At 37.5% G+C, this 19,882-nt stretch overlaps 1 protein-coding gene across 1 annotated transcript in view; it reads right to left on the bottom strand.

Moving 5' to 3' along the window:
* Positions 1 to 19,882, bottom strand: part of LOC145993939 (uncharacterized) — a 102,346-nt gene that overhangs the window by 42,393 nt on the left and 40,071 nt on the right. Inside the window, exons 5-8 of the mRNA XM_083129902.1 lie at positions 15,671 to 18,949; positions 11,952 to 12,423; positions 9,010 to 9,113; positions 2,822 to 2,974 (exon numbers count right to left, since the gene is read on the bottom strand). Coding sequence (XP_082986028.1) covers positions 2,822 to 2,974; positions 9,010 to 9,113; positions 11,952 to 12,423; positions 15,671 to 18,949 — 4,008 coding nt within the window. The remainder of the gene's footprint in view (positions 1 to 2,821; positions 2,975 to 9,009; positions 9,114 to 11,951; positions 12,424 to 15,670; positions 18,950 to 19,882) is intronic.

Raw genomic sequence — 19,882 nt, 5'->3', positions numbered from 1 at the left:
TTATTTCTGTTTAAAGGAGTCCATTTTTGCTTCTCAAATATTTACAGCAGAATTAATCAATTTTCCATGAATTGCATAGGATACTTCAGACTTCAGAAAGTGTCGCGTTGGTATATAAATGGTAAATTTCATGTTTTAGAGTCTATTTCGCATTTTGCAGTTCATTTCACATCATTTCGTGACAAAACAGGGTAGGAAAATGCACCTCACACCTTTCAGAAACATGAAAAATTAACACTATAATGTGTTATTTCACATTTCGTGTTTTCGCCAAAAACTAAATATGCATGCCTCTAGATATTGTATATAAATCTGTCTTTAGGGACAACAGGAGGGAAATTCACGTTTGAGCATTCAAAAGAAAGTTTAAGTTCAGCAAACCATCATGACGTGGCTTCAGGGACTTGATGCAGATTTCTTCTATGCTAGCTTTGATGCCTTGGTGTACTGTTGGAATAAATGTTTGGACAAACATGGTGACTATGTTGAAAAGTAATGGGTATCAGTGCCATAGTACTGTACATCAGTATATCTGCCTGTGAAATAAAGTTTCTCCATGAGAGCTCTTGCTACCTTACATTTTTAATCACCTTCATATTTGGCTAGGTGAGCTGTTTGCTTAATGATAATTGCCATTTTTCACAATTGTAAGTCCACACTTTATTCCATATTATTAATTAAAGTAACTAAATATATGTCTTACACTCTTTTAGTACATATAACTCTGTTTCCTGGTAATGAACATGAGCTACTCTTGCAATTTGTAAGAGCTCCTGTGCAATAGTATCAAGGTATATCCTAATCTCATATACATGTTACAAAATAACATAGCAGGAAACATGGCTCTCCGGCAGTAAAATTAGAAATCTTCAGCAATTGAAGAAAAAGCTTTCAAGAAATGCTTTTATCACTGGAAGGAAAAATGGTAACAAAAATATGTGTAACTTTTAGTTAAATTGAAAAACAAATCATCTCACTGGGAAGTCATAATGGGAGTAACAAAAATGAAAAAAGGCACAAATTGCAGTCACACACACAATTCAACAAAGATGAAAAAACTACCTTTTTACTAATTTTACTGACCCTTTTCAACCTCTGCATTTTGTGCTAATGGCATGAATATTCTGCAAATAAGATTTTATTTCACTCTAATAACACCAGATTGTCATTTTACTTCATATTTGAATGCAACATGTATTCCATGTTTATCCTGAAATTTCAATATTTTAGGGATAGAAAATGCATTGGTGCTCTCAGTAGGCCAATATAAGTATGATGCTGGTTTATTGGTGTAATGTTCAGCTTCTACATGCCTAGCATTTTAATATTGAATTGTGCACTACAAGGTAATACCAGGGTTGTTAAAGGTCCAGGAATTTTCAATAAATTCAATTCTGGTCCAGGAGAGAAAATCAGCCAGCGTAAATGGGTTCTGCACCATAAATAACCTTCTTATCTGTAAGGTATTTCAATTCGGTCCAGGAACCTTTTTTTCAGATCAATGGACATTTCCACTATGACATGAAAAACGTTTTAAATCTATTCATTTTACTGATAATGACACCAAACTGAAATGTGCAAAATATCTCTGCGATATTTGTTTTGCTACTCGAGATACACGCCTTCAAACACAGCTGAAATTCACCTACTATGTTACAGATTTGAAAACGTCCTCTGCACAGACTAGACAGGCCTGACGTCATCCTTTAGAAATGCGTGCAAGCAGGGCTTCTGCTCGTCCCTTAAACTAGCATGGGCCGTGCAAGCGACAGTCATTTCTTACTGCGTAAAAAAAAAGTATCTTCTTATAACTTCCAGTGCAAAAACAATGTGTGCTCCATTTCTTGGATATGAATTATACCCTAACTGTATAAAAAAAAGAAGAAAAGTGTTCCCCTGTGCTTAGCACCACGCCATGAAGGCGTACAGGGGGTGTGGGGGTAATGCCCCACACTTTCTTGATCCGGTCATGAGTGGGGGTGATGTGATCAACATCACACTCCTGACTGCCTTTACCCCCCAGGGTTTCCCCCAGGTACCCATGTCATTCGACGCTGGGTGGGCACCGGGGCCGCCTCCAACGTTAGAAAAGTTCCCGGATTTGAACCGGCCGGGGATCGAACCCGGGACCTTTAGCATGGTAGTCAGACACGTTACCGCACAAAATGCAAAGTAAAATAAACTAAATCAATCAATGTGAGCAGCAGGGATATTTAATAGAAGAATGACCATTATAAAGCATAGCTTTACCTTCCATTATCGTTCCTTCTTCCATTATTTTTAACTGTACACAGATTTGCAAAACTGCTATACATGTTGCCTCTCCGTGGGCTACCCCCAGTAAACTGGATGCTCGAAGCAGACGACAAACGAGCTCTCTCTAAGTAGTGACGTATTAACATGGCAGGGCATGTTTTTTAGTGCAACGCTAGCCTCGCAACTTTGGAAGTATTGTTTTCCCCTTAAACTGAATGCAGAGAAACGCGAAAAATTGCAGTGGTCATTTTCCCAGGGTGTAGTTTTTAAAACTGCTTTTAAAAAAATTGAGTGGAAACGGTCCAGGAACCTTTTATCCAGATCAATTTATTCCGGTCCAAGTCACATATTAACATGAAACAATATGCAACTTGGACTGAATTTAAATTGTACAAGAAAAAATGTTCTGGTCCTGCAGTGAAACCCAATAGAACACTATGAATTTATAGGTTCCTGTACCTTTAACAACACTGATTAATATAACAAATTTTCAAGTGGTATTCCATCATTATCTGTACAATTGGTGTGCTGCAAAAATGTAACAATATAAGAGTTAATAAATTACCTGAGCATTCTTGGCTTGGGTAGAGAGTACATCTTTTTCCTTTGAAAGTTGAGTTACCTTGTTGTTTAAATCATTCCTTTCACTGGAAAGTTGCGTTATCTGAGCAGCCAATTCAACTGTTTTCTTCTTCAGCTTTACTGCGACCATTCGCAACTGAAAAAAATGTCAAGTTTTCAAATAGAACATACTCAAATATCCGAGCATTGTTTGTTACAAATCACCCCTACATATTAATTTTACTAATGCTATGGTACCAGATCTGCGTACACCACCAACAGGGCACCAGGTGGACCCTATGTAAAACTATAGTGGAACCCCGATTTTACATTTTCCCTCTAAAAATCGGGGTTCAATTGCTTAATGTTTCTATTGATTACGCTGAATTGTGATAAATGTATTATCGCACTAATTTTTTGGTGTGTTTCATTATTTTTTCCCAAAACAAAAATAATGTGTAAAGTTTCTGCATGAGATGCAAAGTAAGTTAGAGCTGCATTTCTATGAAACTGCAACATATTCCAAGCAGTATTCAAAGTGGAAATTCCTATCTGGGAAGGTGCTTTGTCGAGTCTGGGGATAAGTGGGGCAAGGGGGTGCTTACATGGGTCAACATGTAGGCAATGCAGTAGGTGGGGGATGCCAATGCAAATTATCCTATCCGGGGGCATGCTTTATAAAAATTTTCATTACTCAGGGGATAGCAATCCTTGTGTTCCCTTCACTTTGAACACTGTTCCCATGGGTGCTGATCAGTACGTTGGCACATGCCCCAATTTATTAGTGACAGACATTTAACAAACTACTGATGAAGGTAATTGCTATCAAAATTATTTAGTATTTCACCTTTAGCAGATGGGAGCCTCTCCCGTAATTTAGCCTTCATGGATGTAGAAAGATTATTTATTTCCTTGTTTTTGAATGCCAGGTCTTTTAGCAGAGGTGAAATTTATACAGTCTACCTCCCAATAATAAAAGTTAAAAGAAGCATAAGAGGTTTAAATCTAAATTCATTACACAAAATTTCAGCTTTGTAGCATTTATAGTTTTCTAAATGCCCAATTCATCATCTTCTATTTGTTATGAATAGATCGTTGTACTGCCAACTGTTGTCAATTTTAGACTCCCATTCACAGACAAATCAATGAAGATAAAAAATTATATCTGCAGCTAGTACTTCTTCAGTTCACAAAATCATATCTTTGCATATGTAGTAGTTTTTGGTCCTCCTCCGTGGGCGTGCAGTCTAAGGTGCTGTGCTTTGGACTCCGACTGCACGATAGCATGCGTTTGAGTCTGCCTGGGTTCAGTCTCTGGGTTTTCAGACTGTGTATAGGACCGGTGGCAACCCACCATCATGAGGAAATTGGGGAGCTACGAGTGACTAGCGTAACCTGGTCTCGGAAATCTCCTATAACGGCTGAGGGTTCGAAGTGCTGACCCCATGTCACCCCATTACTGGTTGAAGATCTCCACACCTCTAGGTAGGATTGTGGGAGGGAGACAGGCAGTCAGGAGATTGGCCTAGGTCCTTCAGGGGCTGTCGAGCCACTGGTTATTTATTTATTATAGTAGTTTTTTAAGAATCAACAGATATCGAATGGTTCAAATGTTGACATGACCAGATATACAGATGGACAAATCAGAAAAGTTTTCTAGAATTAAGTTGATACTTTATGTACAGGGTAATTCAGTAAAAGCATGCCAAAAGGAAACAGGACAGTTTGCAATATAGAACCTAAAAATAAGAAAAAATAAAGATACAACCAGAGAGAAATAGAATTTTAAAAAAACTTCTAACCATGTGCCAGGACAATCATGACTAACTTATCTTGGATTAAGTATGTTAAGAAATACAGCATGCACAGAATTAAAACCTTCATTTCAAGCTTTCCTTTCCATTTCAGGGTTTTTATCCGAGATTTGCAGGGTGGGAGAGGAAGGAAATGCTAAAGGGTGTTTCTCCCCCAGACTGAATGCAGCTTTCCTTAATGATGACAATGGGATGGGATGGAAACTTCGGAGTTAACCACCAGCAGTATTGCATTCAGTACAGTTTGTAGCTATATTTACCAGCAACTAATGCGCAATTTCTTCAAATGTGATATTTCAGTCCTGTCTTTTTGTTCATTTGTACACATATGAAGGTATGACACATTCAAATTACAAAACAATATTTTCATTATTACCAGAGAACGGATTTATATGCAGTACAAATGTGTATTTAGTTATTTTCACCAAAATATGGAGTTAAATATGGACTTAAAATTGTAAAACTTTAGTTTTAATAATATGAGACAATACATGAGCTATATAAAATACAGTGCGCTTACATTGACATTAATTATAAAACATCACAAAATGGGTTTTCATTTGAATAAAAAAAAATTGTTGTAAGTGTTCGAACATGAATTTTCTTCTGTCGTCTCTTAAGATGGATTTTATTGATTAAAACTGTGTTCAATATCGCAAGAAGTAACTTGCGATATTTGATAAAATTTCATAAACTTTTGTAAATCATTTTGTAAACTTTAGTATTTTGTATTCAAACACAAAATTGAGGGTCTGAAGATATGTTTGTATGCCAATGTCAACTTTTTTCTTGTATGCTTCATGTCATATTTCTTTTCACAGATGAATGGTAAATTTACCATTTCTCGTGATGATGAAGCGGCTTTATGTGTCCGATGTCAATGTAATCGTACTTAATAATAAATGTAACTGATAAATAATAAATAAAAATGTTACCTTACTGTAATGAATATCCATAATCCACTGAATACTTGGAAAAGTAAAGATATATGTAAGAACAAAAAAAAATATTTTTTTGAGATTTTGAAATATATTTTGGGATGGCAACACTGACGTTTGATGAAATATACATAACGTTTCTGTACGATAACTTCTATCCCTTAGTATTTTGAATCAGTGCGTAAAATTTCATGTCTGTATAGCAAATAGTAACAGAGAAATTAATTTTCACAAAAGGGTCAAACATCATATGTTGGCTGTGAACTTTCCAATTATATACATACGCGCCGAAAGGGTTAAAACAATTTCGATTTTTTTTTGTTCCTTTAACTTTCATTATTGGAAGGTTTTTATTTAAAATAAAAACCACTTTTAAAAAGTTGTATGTTATTTTGCATCTATAAATAGTGGTTAGGTGAACCTTTAAGAACAAACTGGATTATTGGGAGGTACAATGTATAAATTTCATCTGTGCTAAAAGAACTGGAAAGCATGCACTTGAAAAGTTCCTGTCTGGAGAAGCCTTAAAGGCACATGAGGCTCTTGTACAGGTTAAGGTTTTAATTTTATGTGTGTTGTGTGTTTACCATATTTAATCCAAGTAAGTCAGATATGAAACCTAATCTGGAAACCAGACTGGGTACAAGCGTCCGTGCAGACTAATCAAACCCAACCCTCCAAAGAAGTTTCTATAAAATCACCCAGATCTAAACCCTCACCCCCTAACAACTCTACTATGTTTAACCTAAGTTTGAGTTAGTGTTTCAATTCCATTTTATGCACAGCAAGCCTAATTGGGACTGGACCTACAGTTTAAAGTGGGATCCAAACCACTGTGTATCGAACCTGGGACATCTTCATTTTTAACCACTCAAACCATTAACTGTTCTGCATTTCAGAATGGTTGTCATACCTATTTATAACATACTCAAAATAACAACAGTTAGATAACTATGGATGCAAAGAGGTGGGGAAGAAGATAGGAGAGGAAGAGATGAAGTGCCTGTTGTTCACTGATGACTTAGTAATATGGGGAAACAGGAAGAAGAAGTAGAGACAGCTTGTTAGTTGTAATGAGGAAATCAGCAGAGCAGGAATGAAATTCAGTGCAGAAAAGAGCGAGGTGCTAATAACAACAACAAACAGAGCCAGAAATGGACATGGAAGAGTTGAGGGTAGTGGAGATCTTCAAATATCTAGGAAGCATAATTGACAGAAGTGGAAGAATAGATGAGGTCAAATGGGTGGTGGACTATATGGAATTGTTCGAAGATTAATATGGAACAGGGATGTACCTACGAAATGCAAGAAGGTGATATAACAGTTGGGCTGAAAAGTTCGTAGGCTAACATAGTAAAAAATATTTTTTTGACAAAATTCGATTTTATTATTCAATATAGTTGCCTTCGAGGGCGATACAACGATTATAGCGGTCATACAATTTTTCGATGCCATTTTTATAGTACGATTTCTCTTTAGCCTCAAAATAGGCCTCAGTTTCGGCGATTACCTCTTCATCAGTGCTAAATTTCTTTCCAGCAAGCATTCTTTTAAGGTCTGCAAACAGGAAAAAGTCACTGGGGGCCAGATCTGGAGAATATGGTGGATGGGGAAGCAATTCGTAGTCTAATTCATATAATTTTGCCATCGTTTTCATTGATTTGTGACACGGTGCATTGTCTTCATGAAACAGCACGCGCGGCACCCATTTTGCACACAGTTTTCGCATGTTCAAATATTCATGCACAATATGTTCAACACGTTCCTTTGATATTTTTTAAGTCTCAGCTATCTCGATCAACTTCACTTTACGATCATTTAAAATTATTTTGTGGACTTTTTTGATGTTTTCGTCGGTAACAGCCTCTTTGGGGCATCCACTGCGTGCATCGTCTTCGATGCTCATTTCGCCTCGTTTAAATTTAGCAAACCACTTCTCAACGGTTGATTTTCCTGGTGCAGAGTCCGAATAATGTTTATCAAGCCAAGCCTTGGCTTCAACAGTATTTTTTTTTGCCAAAAAGCAATGCTTTATTAACACACGAAATTCTTTTTTATCCATTTTTTCACAATAACAAAAGCTGCTTCACTCACAATGCTATATCTCACGAACTAATTATCCGGCAGCTGTGAAATTTATACACGTATCTTTTGAAGGTTAGTACTAAGTAAAAATCACATGGATTTAATTCTAGTAACGCCATCTATGAGTCAGCCTACGAACTTTTCAGCCCAACTGTTATATCACATACTATGTGCCAATAATTACGTATGGAGCAGAGACTTGGACAATGACAGAGAGAGACAAAATAAAGATGCAGGCAGCGGAGATGAAATTTATAAGGAGTATATTGGGGAAGACTAGAAGGGATAGAATAACGAATGAGTAGATCCGACAGACAGTGGGAGTGTTGAAGCTTGAGGACAGAATAGATCAGGCACAGATGAGATGGTTCGGACACATGAAGAGGATGGATGCAGAAAGACTACCACTAAGAGCTTACAATGCACAAGGAGTGGGAATAAGGCCAAGGGGGAGACCAAGATGTCGGTGGAAAGATCAGCTAGTGGAGTGTGTTAGGAAAAAAGGACAAGATTGAAGCACCGTGGAAAGAGAGGAGTGGTGGAAGACCAGGAAAAAATGGAGAGGCTTGACTTCTATGACGACTCAGCCAGAGGCAGGAAACGGCAAAGGATGATGATGAGATAACTAAAACTAACCATAAAACTAAAATGTATATAAAAAACTCAACATTAAACTCCATTATTAATACTTTAACTAATTACCAAATGAACTAAAATCCTTAAATAAATAAACAATAATTTGCCAAAGACCTGTTCCGGTCACCAGAATGGGTCAATACAACAATATAAATTTGAAGTTACCAATGTATGTACAGAATACTATACTTTCCCTTATTTTTCTTTTTGTATTTATGTACTAAATTGAAAATGAAGACGTAAAGAAATAGAATAAAAGGTGGGGGAACCATTAAATTCAAGAAAGTGACGTCCTAGTTTATTTAAAGGTACCAGGACATTAAGAGCATACCCTTGAATGTATGCGGGTGGAGGTGGGCTTACATCCGGAGTGCCCCCCTCCCCCTTCCTTAGAAAAATAAAATCATTTATATTAATCAGAAAAATAATTCAAAATAAGAGTTGCATGAAGATTGAAGGCTGGAAAAGATATCATTAATATTTCATAACCTCTGTATACCTTCGGGCCAACCTCGACGAGTTATCTCACTCCATGAGAGTGGTTATTACAGCATGCTATGATGCCACGGTTTAAATCCCAGCCTGAACATGGGTGTTCCTTGTGAGTGTCCCTTCATCAATTTTATCATGTCACCCAGCACCCATCTACATCGTTGCAACTACCCAAAAGAGGCAGAAAAGGGACACTAAATAACAAAAATCAAATGAAATCTACATACCTTGGTGTATCTATCTTCAAAGGACTCTTCTACATCTTTCAATCTAGATGATTCCTCTGCTTTGCTAATGGTACTGCTACTCATCACTTCACTCTGACCTTCACCTGAGGACAAACAACACATATGTACAGTATAAAAAAAAAAAAAGAGGAAAGAAAATATTTCAATTAATTAATTAGTACATGTTAGGGTTGTGCCGAAGCCGATTACAGATGTATAAAAATCAACAGAAATTGACATACTGATATTGGCATCGGTAAAAATCTGATATTTAAACCAGTACAGATAATACTCGAGTTTTACCTTCCAAGAAGTTTTATATTTTAATTTTGTAAAATTCTGTGAAAATTAGGTTGTAGAGTTTTTGTAATAAAATTATTGCAAACTCTCATTCAGAGAATCAACCTACATCAAAATCAGAAATAAAACAGTACATTGCTGAACCAACTATTCCAAGTGACCAGGATCCGCTGTTGTATTGGAAATTCAAAAGTGAGTATCCAAACCTGAAGCAAGTGGTGAGAAAATACTTGGGCATACCTGCTGCATCAGTATTCAGTGTTGCTGGACAGATTTGCGATAAGAGAAGTAGGTTACTTCCAAAAGTGCTTCAAAAACTCATGTTTCTGAGGTTGAATCTGCCAGCATTAAATTTACAATATTAAGAACAGGAATTCATTTTGCATTTCAAAGAACTGCTTGTGTACTAATGTAAAATCTCTTGATTTTTTTACATGAAAATGTACATTTGCATCTCTTGAGAATATATATGTATATACTGTACAATATAAATGTACATAGTAAATTTATTTTTGTCATGCTGGAAATAACATCCCATTTCTGTTGAATAGTCTTATGTATCGGAATCGGTTAAATATCGGCATCGGTATTGATTCCAAAAATTATCAGTGAGTACATCGGCATCGGTAAAGTTTCAGCTTCGTCACATCCTTAGTACATGTGAAGAATGACTACCTGCCTCAAATGCAGGCAATGTCTCTTGACTAAATTGGCAGTTGTAAAAAGTAACACGAAGTAATTTGATTCTTACTAGGGCTTAGCTGACACCACTAATATCTGATATCAGTAACAATACTGATAATCTTACAAATTCTAATGGATGACAATGCTTGAAGATTGTACGACGTAATAGTTGTTCAAGTTATTGATAAAGATGAAAGTATTCCATTGGAATTATATGGATCAAGTTACCAGTTTTGTTCTAAAATACTCAAAGAATTACTCATTTACTCATAAAATCCATTTTTCAAACAACATTGGTGCAAAATAAATTGAAAATTCAAATTCTGCATCATTTCTGGAAAAATAACTGTCAATATCAGTGAACAAATTCCAATCAATACTTTACAATGCCGATAGCAATTCATCGGCATTGGTATCATGACACAAACTATCCCCTGGTATGGAGAAAGAAAATGGAAGTTTCATTTCTTATAGGAACAATTATTTGGATTGAAATAGCATTGTCAACAAGTTCAAAACAGCGAAAAATGCAGGCTCGACCAGAACTCGAACCTGGGTCTCTGGCATACTGTGCCATTGCGCCACCACTGAGCTACCGAGCCAGTCTGACCTCGCCTGATACAGCGACAGCGAAAAATCAGTGGTAGAGCAATGGCACAGTATGCCAGACCCCCGGGTTCAAGTCCTGGTCGAGCCTGCATTTCTTGCTGAAAATTTCTACATAGTACATCTCCTGTGTGTGCCTAATCTTCAAAAGTGTAAATAGATTATCAAAATATTATTTCAGTACTTTAGAAAATGTAAACAAACTTCTCAAATGCTAAATACAGAAAATGAAAAGTAAAATTTACATAAAAAGCAATACAACTATCAAGAATGATGATTCCATATTTTGGGGAATAAAAGATGTGGTATTATATTAAATACACTGAGGCAAATTACCAACTATTCAATTAATTTCGGTGGATCCTGCCACTATCCACTTGGGAACTCATTGATTCACTGCTGATGCAGTGTAGTTTGTTGGTAATGATCCTGTCTTTGTTTTCTCCAACTTTTGTAGCATGTATCCAATGTTATTGTAGCATTGATATGAGTCTGCTTCTGAGCTGACAAATTTCCCTGGTTCTAACCCTATCATTGGCATGGGTCCTATTTGCAAGTGTCCCTTCATCAATTTCATCTAATCATTATTTATTCTCACTATGGCGATTAGTAAAGAGTGGCAGAAAAGCTACGTAAAATAATAATACGAACACACACCATAGGGTACACTCACATTATCCTGTGTCTTCTATTTTCTAAGTGCAAATCATTTCCTATGATTTACTGCAGTACTAAACCTATCATTATAATCTCACATTCCATAATGTTACTTAGATGTGAGAGATAAGAAATTAAACTATACTCCATAGCACAACAGCCCACTACGAGCCAGGGCCTGTAAAAGATAAGGTAAAGTTTCCTGTGTATTTAGCATTGTGCCATGAAGGCACATTTAGGGGATGTGGGAGTAGGCTCCCCAATTGTCTTCATGATGCTGGGTCAATGTCGAAATTCTGGGGGCTTTTACCATGAATCAAACCAGGAACCACTCACACCACAGGCAAGAGGGCTAACCACTGGGCTATGTGGGAGCCCGAGGGGGATAAGAGAGAGAAAGAAAGAGAGAAAGAGAGAGAGAGAGGAGAGAGAGAGGGGAGAGAGAGGGGGAGAGAGGGGAGGGAGAGAGGGGAGAGAGAGGGGGGAGAGAGAGGGGAGAGAGAGAGGGGAAGAGGGGAGAGAGAGGGGAGAGAGAGAGGGGAAGAGGGGAGAGAGAGGGGAGAGAGAGAGAGGGGAAGAGGGGAGAGAGGGGGGAGAGAGGGGGGAGAGAGGAGAGAGAGGCGAGAGGGGGGAGAGAAAGAGAGGAGAGAGAGGGAGAGAGAGAGAGAGAGAGAAAGCTCAAAGAAAATACCTACCTCCTTCCTTTGCAGTTTCTGCTTCCCGCTCGAGTTCTGAAATTCTCTTCTTAAACAACACCTTTTCCTTCTCCAGTGCGTTCACCTGAACCTTCAACTGCTCAATTTCAGATGATGGGACCGTTTCAGCTCCCTCTTCCTTTCCTTGCGGGGGTTGAGTTTGGAATTGTTCAGACGTCCTTAACCTGTCCTCCAGTTTCTCCAGTGTTTCCTGCCTGGCTGTCAGTTCCTTCCTTCCATGCTCGAGGTCCTTCTGCAGCAAATTTACTTTATCCTCAAGCTCTTTCTTACATTTCTCAAGTTCGAGGGTTGAATTGTTCAGTTTCGATATTGTTTCGCCTCGCTGCTTAATAACTTGATTCATCTCGTTCATTTCAGAGAGCATTTCTTTGTTTCTTCCTTCAGATGCCTCAAGTTCGGCCTTCAACTTAGCTTTCAGTTCTTCTGATTCACTTGCCATGGCTTTCATGTGCTGTAAAACAGAGGTATTGTCAGTATCAAAATATGAAAACCTTAAACTTAGGTGGATTTCAATTCACAATTCATGTTGTGTATGTTGAAATAAAAACTAGAGCTGAGCCGAACGTATCAGTATTGGAAAGTATCGGTTGGAATTTATTTACCGATACCAGCCGATACTTTTCCAGCATTTTGGTCTTTTACAGGGTCTGCAAAAATGTCACTCAACAGTAATTATCCTAGAAATTATGCAAAATTCGAAGTTTCTTTATATTTTGCACCAGTTTTGTGTTACACTGAATTTTGTAATAACATAACATGTAATTTAATATTCTGATGTAATTCATGAATATATTAAAGCAAAAATGTTCGAAAAATAATGCATATAACTGGACTGGAAGACTTACACACTAATATTAATCAATATTTTGAACAAATTTTAATTATTACAATTTTCAAGTTTCGGTATCGGTGGGAATGGTGAGAGTATTGGTATCGGTCCAAAGTGGTATCAGCTCAGCCCTAATAAAAACATATTGTAGTATTATAGTGGGACCATAGACAAAAGGACCTGTGCAGACCCATGACCCATGTGCATCGTACTCACACGTGCTGGGGAGGGGCAGAGTGGAGCACACTTCCTTATGGCCCAAGTTGAATGGATGAAGGGAATGCTCTTGGCCAAAGTTTTTTTTTTGTTTGTGGTCACTCTATAATACTATCATAAATACTGTAAATACAGTACACGTGTGGTATGATTTATAATAGCTCATTGGAAAGTATGTAGATGTTGGACAGATCAATTAGCACTCTATTTGAAATGGCTAGGGCCGAATATTTATAATGAATAAATTATTAACATTTTGTTACAAAAATTGGAAACATTATGCGATTAAAAGTGGTATATAAAATGGAAAATTATTTTAAAATGGTTAATATAATTCTAAATTATATTTAAAAACTACAATTATTAAACAAAATTTTTAACATTTCACATCAGATCATCATTTCTCCAAAAAAAATTAATCAAATTTGCAGTTTTGCATAACTAGTGGGCGAATCAAAAAGTAAGTTACACCCAAGCCATGTTCCTGTACTAAAAGAGAGAAAATAATCACGCTTGGTGGCAGCACTGTCGTGAATGTATTCTCCCCATACCTGAAGCAGTCATTCTGCAGCTGCTTTAATATGAGAGTAGTCACCGTGTCAGTATGGCATGTTGTACTGAGGTGGCGTCCAACATTGAATTGCGCTTAGTCATCCGATTTTTGTGGACACACAGGCATAATCAGAGTGAAATCCATCACCAAATTGTCAAGGTGTATGGTGAGAATGCAATGTCACACCCCTTGATCAAGAAATGGAGCCAAATGTTCAAAGAGGAAAGAACAAATGTGAACGATGAACAGTGTGTTGGGCAGCCTGCAACTGGAACACTATCGACAAAACGGAGCGTGTGAATGCAATCATCCTTGCCAACCGCAATGTGAAAATTAAGAGAGATTGAAAGTGAACTAAACATATCCTACGCTAGTGTGTCTATGCTGATTCATGATCAGTTGGGTGTATAGTAAACTGTGCCCTCACTGGCTGTCACGATTGTTAACCGATGAGCACAAAAGTCAACTCAATTGAAATTGGACGGAATTTCTACACATAAGAAATCGAAAAACTGTTCACACAATTCCAAAAGTGCTTCGAATACCTTGGTGACTATGTTGAAAAAAAAAAAAGGTTAAAGGTTCATGCATTTTTGTCCAATAATTATTTTCTTTGTAATGTGTTTTGTTTGTTTTACACAGGGAGATGTAACTTACTTTTTGATTTGCCCTAGTAACATGAAAGTTACTTGTGAAAGTGCTTGGAAAGTTACTTCTTAGAAGTAAATGAACTAGTTATAGTTAGTTCAAAAGTAACTGGGAAAGTTACAATTACTCATTTCACAAACTAATTCAATTTCTTTTTTCTCTGTATGTTTCATGAGTATGGTCCTTTGAAAAATGTAAAACTGAGGTTCCACTGTGTTTACTGAATACGTTTTTGATATTATCTAATTACTTGTCATGCAGTTACAATAACAGTGACTTTCTTATGGCATTGTAAACTCAAAATTTCAAGTTTAAGCCTTGGCTGGATCGATGGGCGACACAAAGGCAGTTGTTTTTTAATTTTCCTTTCCTGTCAAAAAACTGCAGTATTCCAAAACCTAAAAAATTACATATACTTAGAATTCCATCTAGATCATTTATGTGAATCTTTGTGTAGTTTGCTTTCACTATTGTCTATGTATTATCAATAGTTTAATACAGGGGTTCCCAAACTTTTTCATTTCATGGCCCCCTTAGGTTGCTTGCAGGGTGCCACAGCGCACACTTTGGGAACCACTGGCTTAATAGATTTATGTAACTTCAAAAATATTGACAATATCTAGGCAACAGTGACAGTAAACCACATGAAGAGTTGCATGAATGCTCTAGAAGGAATTCTAATCATATGTAATATTTCAGGTTTTGGAATATCATAGCGGTTTTTCAAAAGGAGAGGAAAATTTGTAAATAGCTGCCGCAGTGTTGGCCAAGATCCAGCTGAGCCTCAAGAGTTCATTTTTTTAAGCACAATTTGGTAATGTAATTCCCATCTCACTGAAAAATCCTACACTCAACATTACACCTTGCGTGATTTCACAATTCATACGAGGGTTAGGGCATAAGTCATGGCAACTATATTTTTCATGAGAATGCATGAAAATCTGGAATATATAATGAAAGGAGTCAATGTATTGTAATGTGGAATGTATGAACAATGCAAATCATGGATACCAGGTGAAGGATAGGAAAGCAAGCAACACATCCTTAAAGATAGCACCGTGCCACATGTGTTTAAAAGTATACATTAGCATTACAACCACAAAAGACATGCATACTACGGTAGACCACTATTCTCTCAGTTTTCACCAGCTTCCTGTGGCATTCTCTTGCATTTCTGTCCCGAAGAACATCTGTCTTGATACACGAACGCTGTTCAAGACGTGGAACAGCAGTTGACTCAGCAAAGAATTACTACTGCCCTCTGTACAGTAACTGTTCACACTTTTATGTGATGTGACGCATCCACATACTATGGGTACCATGTTCTCTGGGACATACGATCATATAATGGTACCACATTTAACTTTGAGAAAAAATATAGTTGCCATGACTTATGCCCAAGCCCTTGTAATCACACAAATAAAAAAAAATTATGAAAATTTAAACACTAACCTCCAATTCCCGTTGCATGGTTTCTAAGTCCTTCTGGGCACTCTGAGACTGACTTTCAGCTTCCTTCAGAAGATACTCCAACTCTGAAATCTTCTTCTGCAGTTTCTCATTCTCCTCCGATGCCTTTTCCAGATCACCTTTTATGATTAACAAGTTTCCGTCTGCCTCTGCTGACGAGTTCCTCAGGTTTGCCACTTCGTCATTAAGGTCCTCAATCTCCCTTAGTTTACTTTCCAACCTCTCGGTAGACATTTCTAATTGATGATTATGCTCCTCTTCCTTTCTCGCTACAAGTTGCTTGGTGTTTGCTAATTCTCTACGAATGTTTTCCAACTCGTTTTCTTTATCTTCTAATATTTTGCACTGCAGCACGAGATCGTCTTTCAATTTCTGGATTTCTTCTTTCTGGCTATTCTCGTTTTCTTGCAAAATTCTCTCCCTCTCTCGTACATTATTCAATTCTTCTTCAAGTTTTTCAATGCAAGTTCCCTTTTCTTTAATAATTTCTTCGCTATGCTTCAACTGGCTTTTGATTTCTGCAACTTCACACGAAGTGTTGTTCAGAGTAGACAAGAACTGTTCCTCCTTTTCTTCATGTCTATGCACCGCATCCTTAGCTTCATCTTTCAGCCTCTCTATGTGGTCTCTGAGATCAGAAATTTCTGCACTATGCCTTGTGTACATGTCATCCAGCTCAGTTTTCAGTTTACGAATTTCTTCATCCTTATCCTCCGTAACTTTATGGCATTCAAGCATTTCCTCTTGATATCTGTGCGTTTCGGAGAGGAGATCTTTCTTGTCTGCATCCGTCTCGTTCTGATGCAGCCTCAGCTCCTTGATGGTGTCTTTCAGCTGGTTCACAAAGTTTTCTCTCTCGTCAATCTGGCTCAGAAGTTCATCCTCCCTTTCCTTCCAAATTACTTGGAAATTCTTCAACTCGTCCTTCAACTTGTCCACTTCCAAACTGCTCTCTTCCAGCTCAGACTGGCAGATATCAAGTTGTTGGACTACTCTGTGGTGTTCCTCAGCTATCTGTTGGTTCTTGGCCTTAGCACTTTCCATCTTGTCTTCCAGTTGACAGTTTAAAGACTCCTCCAATTCAGCATGTTTCATTTGCATATTTTCAATTTCTTTGTTCAACTTATGGATTGACGAATTTCTTTCTGTTAGTTGTATTTGCAGCTGATTTCCATTCTCTTCTAACTGTTCACATATACTTTTAAATTCTTCTAACTCTCGTTCAAGCTCATTGTATTTCACTGTGGCTTCATCTAATTCTTTCCGCAATTGTCCGAGTAGCGAATCCTTTTCAGCTACTTGTTCTTGAAGCATAGTTGTATTACTCGCTGATGTAGTGATGGAACATTCCTTCTCTTTCAATTGAGTATGGAAATGTGCTTCTAGGTTGGCATGCTTAAGTTTCAGTCCTTCCAATTCCATCTTCAGACTTTCAATTAAGGAATTTCTGCCTGCTTCTTCTTCTGCATATACACTCAGGTCCTTACCTTGTTCTTCAATGATAATTGTTTTCTCATTTAATTGGCTGTGGAATTCCGCTTGCAGTTTATCGTAATTTGTTTTTGCCTCTTCCAGTTCCAGCTGAAGTGATGAGAGTTGACTGGTGATATCATCTCTCTCCTTCGTAACAGTTTCCATCTCATTTTTAAGTTCAAGGATCTGATTGTTTAAGTCTGTCTTGGCAGCAGAATAATCAGAGTCTAAAGTTTCCACATCTTTCTGCAGCTTTGCCAAGACTGAATCCTTCTCTGCAAGCTGTTGTTGATATTTAGACACATCCTCACGTGTGTTTTTCAAACTGTTCGCAAGTGTTTCCTTTTCGGAGCAAACTGCTTTCTGTTCTTCTCTTAGTTCAGTTAAACATCTTTCTAATTGCGCTATTAAGTCGTCTTTTTCTTTAACACTTCCCTTGGCATTCTGCAAGTCTATTGTTACGTCTCTCAATGTTGCCTGGAATTGATCACTTTCGTCGCAAAGAGTCTGATGTTCTGTTAATAAATTCGCTTTCTCCTTTAATAACTTAGTATTTGTCTTCTTTTCATCACACAGTTTATTCTCAAGCTCGCTTAGTGTTCTCTTCGCAGCCTCTAGGTTCAGCCTTATGTTTGCGTTATCCTCTTTGAGAACCAACAGTTCTTCTTCGTATTTTTTCAAGTTACCTAAGAGCTGATCCTTTTCTTGCATGACTGAATGCAAACTTTCTTCGAGTTTCAACTTCTCTTTCTCGAGTTCTTTCAGCCCTTTCAAGTCACTTAAATCGCACTCAATGGCCTTTGAGTTTCGTTTTGGTGAAGCACCTTCTGTTGAATCGCTGTTATCCACGGCATCTGATTCGCTGTCGCTCATCTGAAGTCTTAATTTGTCTTTCAGCAGCTTGTTTTCCTTCTGTAGACGTTCGCCCTCACGTGCTAGATTTGTAATAACAATATTCACCTGTTCAAGTTCTGCTTTAACCACTAACATTTTCTTGGTCTTTTCTTCGGTCTGCAACTCTTCTTGTGATTCAATGAAAGCATCTGCCTGATTGTCTTGTACGTTACTATTCTCGTCACTAATCCTGGAGTTACACAACGGCACTAAATGCTCTCCTTTCACTGAAACAATGTCTGTTAACTTTAGTACGTCAGATGACGAATGGCTTATTTCGTTACCTTCACTGTCCTTTTCAACTTGATCTTGCACCTTATTTGCTGAAAGATCGTCTTTCTCTGATATGATTGTTCCTATTCTAGCATGAAGATTATGTATTTCGCTTTCTAACTCTGAACACTTCTTTTCCAACACTTCTTTATCCTTTCTCAGCTCGTCACCCTTCATAGATTCTTTGCTTCTCTCACCAACAATGGCAGTTATGTGCAAATTGAGCCTTTCCACCTCATTCTGCAACTCGAAGCCTTTTGTTTCCAACATTTCCTTAGCTTTTGCACTATCACTCTTGTCTTTTTGCAATGTTTCGACTTCACTTTTAAGTACCTCATTCTGCTTCAAAATTTCTTGAACCCTACCCTTCCAAGCACTGTCTGCTTCCCTCTGGACTTGAAGAGCATTGTACTTTTCCTCAGAAATATGCAGCTTTGAAATCAAATCATCGTTTTCTTTGGTGAGGCGATCTGTCCGCCTCTTGTGGCTCTCAGCTAAGCTGTCAAGCTCGTAAACTCGTTGATGAAATTCCATTAGCTTGCTCTTAAACTGCTCTTCATTATTTCTTGCTTTTTCCAGAGAATGGGCCAAATTTTCATTCTTGGTTTTTAAGCTATCAATCTGCAAAGAACAATTTTATGGTGAAGACCAAAGCAGCACGAAAATTATACAGTGTTTCAAAAGTAACCCAAACTCTGATGGCTTGTAACATGAAAATCGTAAGAGATATTTACATCAAGTTTTCTGCATTACCAAGCCTCATCCATTGAAATATATTTCAATGCTTAACATTATCAGTTCATCCCATACATAAAAATCTATAAATTAATCAATATCAAAATTCGATGTAAAAATGTTTCCTGAATTTCACTTGTGAGTGAGAAAAACATGTAAGAATTTATCGAAGGGTCATGATTAGACATCTGATGACGACATTTATTTCCAACCAAATTTCAGTCATGTGTAGCATTTGATGGGTTTAAGGACTGACTATTACACAGGCCTGCGATGAAAAAAATACAAGGGAAGTGATAGGTGAACTTTATGTATTTTGTCGTGCTGAGTTCAAAAAAAATAAAGAAAACTGTCTATCACGTCACGTTTTCTTGAAAAATTTAATTGTACGTGGATTTGTATGAACATTTACCATAAATATGTTGTTTCGGCGTGGAATAGCTTTCCTCCCTGCCTGACCATTACAAACTATTAAGAAAACTTTATCTTGCGTATTTTGGCATGAAACTCTGAGACCAGGACAAATTGTGGGCTCCTCATAAAGTGTGTGTGCAGTGTCTCAATGATCTACGCTTATGGTTCAACGGAAAGAACACTGCTTTACGCTTTGGAATTCCTATGATATGGAGGGAGCCGAGAAACCACTGTGATGATTGTTACTTTTGTGCCTGCCATGTCCGTGGGTATAACCGAAAAAATCACAAGCTAATCTCTTATCCTGAGAACATTATATCGGCCATACACCCCGTTCCTCATGTACCTGATGTGCCAGTGCCTTTGCCTCCAACTGAATTACCAGTCATTTCTTCAGAGTCTCCA

This window comes from Lepisma saccharinum, chromosome 10 (assembly GCF_977018435.1).
Source record: "Lepisma saccharinum chromosome 10, izLepSacc3.1, whole genome shotgun sequence".
Classification (NCBI taxonomy): Eukaryota; Metazoa; Arthropoda; class Insecta; order Zygentoma; family Lepismatidae; genus Lepisma; species Lepisma saccharinum.
The sequence above is the reverse complement of the archived record's forward strand: the minus strand, read 5'-3'. Positions and strand labels throughout refer to the sequence as shown.